Source organism: Ipomoea nil, unplaced genomic scaffold, assembly GCF_001879475.1.
Source record: "Ipomoea nil cultivar Tokyo-kokei standard unplaced genomic scaffold, Asagao_1.1 scaffold3291, whole genome shotgun sequence".
NCBI classification, from domain to species: Eukaryota; Viridiplantae; Streptophyta; class Magnoliopsida; order Solanales; family Convolvulaceae; genus Ipomoea; species Ipomoea nil.
In genome coordinates this window covers 2,051-5,579 of record NW_017619719.1, presented here as the reverse complement: position 1 = coordinate 5,579, position 3,529 = coordinate 2,051, and the positions used below count along the sequence as shown (strand labels likewise).

General features: G+C 61.0%; 1 protein-coding gene across 1 annotated transcript; it reads right to left on the bottom strand.

Annotated features, from left to right (window-relative positions):
• Window positions 1-338: 338 nt before the first annotated feature.
• Window positions 339-2,487, bottom strand: LOC109169312 (cylicin-2-like; the record flags this gene model as incomplete). The annotated part of the gene is made up of 1 exon (XM_019318180.1): window positions 339-2,487. A coding segment is annotated over exon 1 (2,149 nt), but the record flags the coding sequence as incomplete, so codon positions are not given.
• Window positions 2,488-3,529: the final 1,042 nt, after the last annotated feature.

The window sequence follows — 3,529 nt, the reverse complement described above, 5'->3', positions numbered from 1 at the left end:
CCGCGCCGTCCCCGGTCGCTTTCTTCTTTTTCTGCTTCTGCCCCCGTCCCCCCCTTTCCTCCCGCTCTTTTCGCCCCCCTCCGCGGCCCCTCCCTCCTGCTCTGTCTGCGCCCTTTCGTGCCTGTGCTGGCCCTCCCCCCTTTTCGCTTCTCTGCCCCCGTCCCTCGCTCTGCCCCTTTTCTCCCCGCGTTCTGCCCTTTGCCCCCGCCCCCCCTCCGCGCTTGCGGCCGTGCCCGTGCCCGCGCCTGTCTCTCTGGCTCGTCCCGCCCTCTTCCTGCCCCGTGGCCCCGCCCCCGGTCTGTTTCCTCTTCCGTGCCTGCTCCGTGGGGTGCCCTTGCCCTGCTCTGTTCGCTTTCGGCGCTTCTCTTCCTGTCCTGCCTCTTCTGTTTCTGCTTCTTTCCTCTTGGCCCCCTGCCTCCCTCTCGTCTCGTCCTTCCTTGGCTGCTGCTCTCCTCCCTCTCCTCGGGGTGTGCTTGCGGCTTTGCTTGTTGCCGTTCCTCCCTTGGTTTTTCCTGCTGCTTTTTCTGTGCTTGCTCTGGCCCTCCTCCTCCCCTTTCTCCTCTTTTGTTCGGCCGGCCCTTCTTCCCCCTGCCCCCCCCCCTTGCTCTTCCTCGTGGTCTGCTTCCTCTGGCGTCTCCTGGTCCCTTGTGCGCTTTTCCTCTTTCTGCTCCCCTGCCCTCTCCTCGTGCTGCTCCTTTTGCCCTTTTTGTTGCTTCTTTGCCGCTTTGTTCCCTTTGCTGCCCTTGGCTTCTCCTGCCCCCAGCCCCTCCTCCTCCTCTTTGCGTCCTCCTCTGCCTGCCGGGGCTGTTTCTTTGCCTCCTCTCCTCCTCGCCGGTCCTCCCCCCGCCGCTGGCCTTTCCCGCCCTCTCCTCCGTCGCGCCCCCGCCGCTCCCCCCGGCGCTGCTTGGGCGGCCCCCTCCGGTGTGTTTGTTCCCTTCTTTTTCTTTTCTTCCTCTTCTTCTTCCTTTCCTTTTTCTGTGCCTTTTTTCTTCCCCCTTGGGGCCCCTGTTGGTCCTCCGTGTGGGGGCGGGCTTTCGTTTTCTTCTTTGTTTGCTTCTGTCCCCCTTCTTCTTCTGTTTTCTTCTTTCCTTTTCCCCCTCTTTTCCTCGTCTTTTCTGCCCCTCCGTCTTCTTTTGCCCCCTTCTTCTCTTTTTCCTTTCTTGCCTTCCTCCCCTGCTTGCCTCCCTCGTTTGGCCCGTTGTGCTTCGTTTGTTCGCCTTTCCTGTTTGCTCTGTCGTGGCTCTCTTCCGTCCGCCCTCCCCCTGTGCGTGTTTTGCGCCCTTGCCTGCCCCTTCGGTCTTCTTTTCTTTCTCTTGTGTGCTTTCTTCCCTCCTTTTGTTTCTCTCGCCCTTGCCTTGCTTCTCTTTTCCCGCTCCTTCGCCCCTGCCTGCTTCCCGTGTGCTTCCGGCCCTTCTTTGCTCTTTGCGCCTCCCTCGCCCCCTCCCCGGTTTGTCCTCTGCTTTCTTTCCCTTTGTTCCCCCCTTTGCGCTTTCTGGCCCTTCTTTTCTTTCTTTTGCCCCCCTTCCCCGCCTTTTCTCTCTCCCCTCCTGCCTTCCCCCCGCTGCCTCCCTCGTGGCGCCCCTTTTGGCTTCTTTTTGTCCTCTCCGTGCGGTTGTGGCCGGCTCCGTGTGGGGGCGCTCCCTTCTTTGTTCCTCTGCTTGCGCGTGCGGTGGGTTGTCTCTTCGTTGCCCCTTTGTCGTTGGTCTTCTCTGCCCCGCCCCCTGCCGGCCGTTCCTGCTTCCCCCCCCCCCCCCCGTCTGCCCCTTGCCCCCCTGCCCTGGCCCCTGGCGCCTCTCTGTTTGCCCCCGCCCCTCTTGCTGCCCTTTCTGCGCCCCTGCGCCCGCCTCCGCCCTTGCTTTTGCGTTGCCGTTCCTTCTCCCTCCCTGCCGTCCGGGGCCTTCTGGTCCTCCTGCGGCCGCCTCTTCTTTTGCGCCTGCTCGTCTGTTGCGCCTCCTCGGCCTGTTTTGCTGCCCTTGCGGGTGTTGGCTTCTTGTCTTTCTTTTGCTCCTCTCGTTTGCCGCTTTTGCTTTCCGCTCCTTTCCTCCCTCTTCCCTCCCTTCCCCCTCGCCCCTTCCCCCCTGTGCCCGTCCTTCTGCTTTGTGTCCTGCCTGCCTCTTGTCGTGGTGCTTGCGCCGCTCTGCCCGCCTCTGGTCGCGCCCTTTTCTCGGCCTGCCCTTGCGTGCCCTTTCTCCCCCTCCCCCCCTTGCGTGCTGCGTGCTCTTCCTGTGCGGGCTTCCTTCTTTCGTTCTCTCCCTTTTCCCCCGGGTGCTCCCTTCTTCCTTGCCGGGTGCTTCCGCTTGTTGTTCCTGCTCTGTTCTGCGTTTTGGCGCCTTTCCTTTTCCTTTCCTTCGCCCCTCCTCTTTTTGCTTGGGGCCCCGCCCCTGTTTTCGTGTGGGGGGCCTTTGCTCGGCCTCTTTTCCCCTCCTCTTTTCGGTCCCTCTTTCTCCTCCTTTTGGCCTTCCTTCTTCCTCTTCTCTCTTCCTTCATTCCTTTTCGCCTTTCCTCTCTCCTCTATCCCTCTCTCTTCCGTCCTCTCTCCTCTCTCTTCTCTATCTCTCTCTCTCTCTCTCTCTCTTCCTCTCTCTCTCTCTCTTTCTCTTTCTTTCTTCTGTCCTCGTTTCCCGTTTTCCCTCTCCTCTGCGTTCTCTCTCTTTTTCGTCTTTCTCTTTCTTCTTTTGTCTCGTTTCTTCCCCTCCCTCCTTTCTTCGCCTGCCCCCCTCTTGCCCCTTCTCTTTTCTTTGCTTTGTCCCTGGCGTGTGCCCCCGCGGCGTTCGTCCCCCTTGGTGCGCCCTTGCGGCCCGCCCTGCGCCCGCCTCCCTTCGTCCGGCCGCCCCCCTCGGCCTGCCTTGCCTGGTCGCCTTCTCTTTGCGCCTCATCTCCTCGCCGCCGCTTTCTCTTGTCCCCTGTTCCTTCTTCCCTCTCGCCTCTTCTTTCCGGTTGTTCTCCCTGCTCCCTTCGCCGCTCCTTTCTTGTTTGGTTTCGTGCCTTGCCGCCCCGGCGTTCCTTCCGCTGTCCGGTTCTTTCTTTCTTTTTCTTCTCTCTTTTTTCTGCCTTTGCGTCTTCCCTCTTCTTCTCCGTTCTTTGCCTCGTTGTCTCCTTTCCTTGCTCGGGCGGCCTCCTCGTTCTTTCTTTGCTCTCCTTCTTTGCTCTCTTCGCTCCTGTTGTGCTCCCCCTTCTTCTCCTCTTCCGTCGCCCCTGCGGTTCCTTCTTGCCGGCTTCGTGCTCCTTGGTCTCGGGTCGCCTCTTTTCCTCCCTTCCCTGCCCCCGCTTGTGCTTGTGTTCTTTCGTTTGTCGGTTTTCCTCGTTCCTCTTGCTGCTCTTCCCTTCCCTCTCTCGCGCTTGTCTTCGGCTTCTTTCGTCGTTCGGGGTCCTTCCCCCGCTTGTGCTTTCTTTCCCTCCCCCTCCGGGCCCCCGCCCTGCCCTCCTTTCCCGCCCCCTCTTCCCTTGCCTCTTCCTTCCTTTCTTCCTCCCTGCTCCGTGTTGCCTTCCGGTGGTGGCTCTTTCCTCCCCCCGGTTTCTTCTTCTCCGT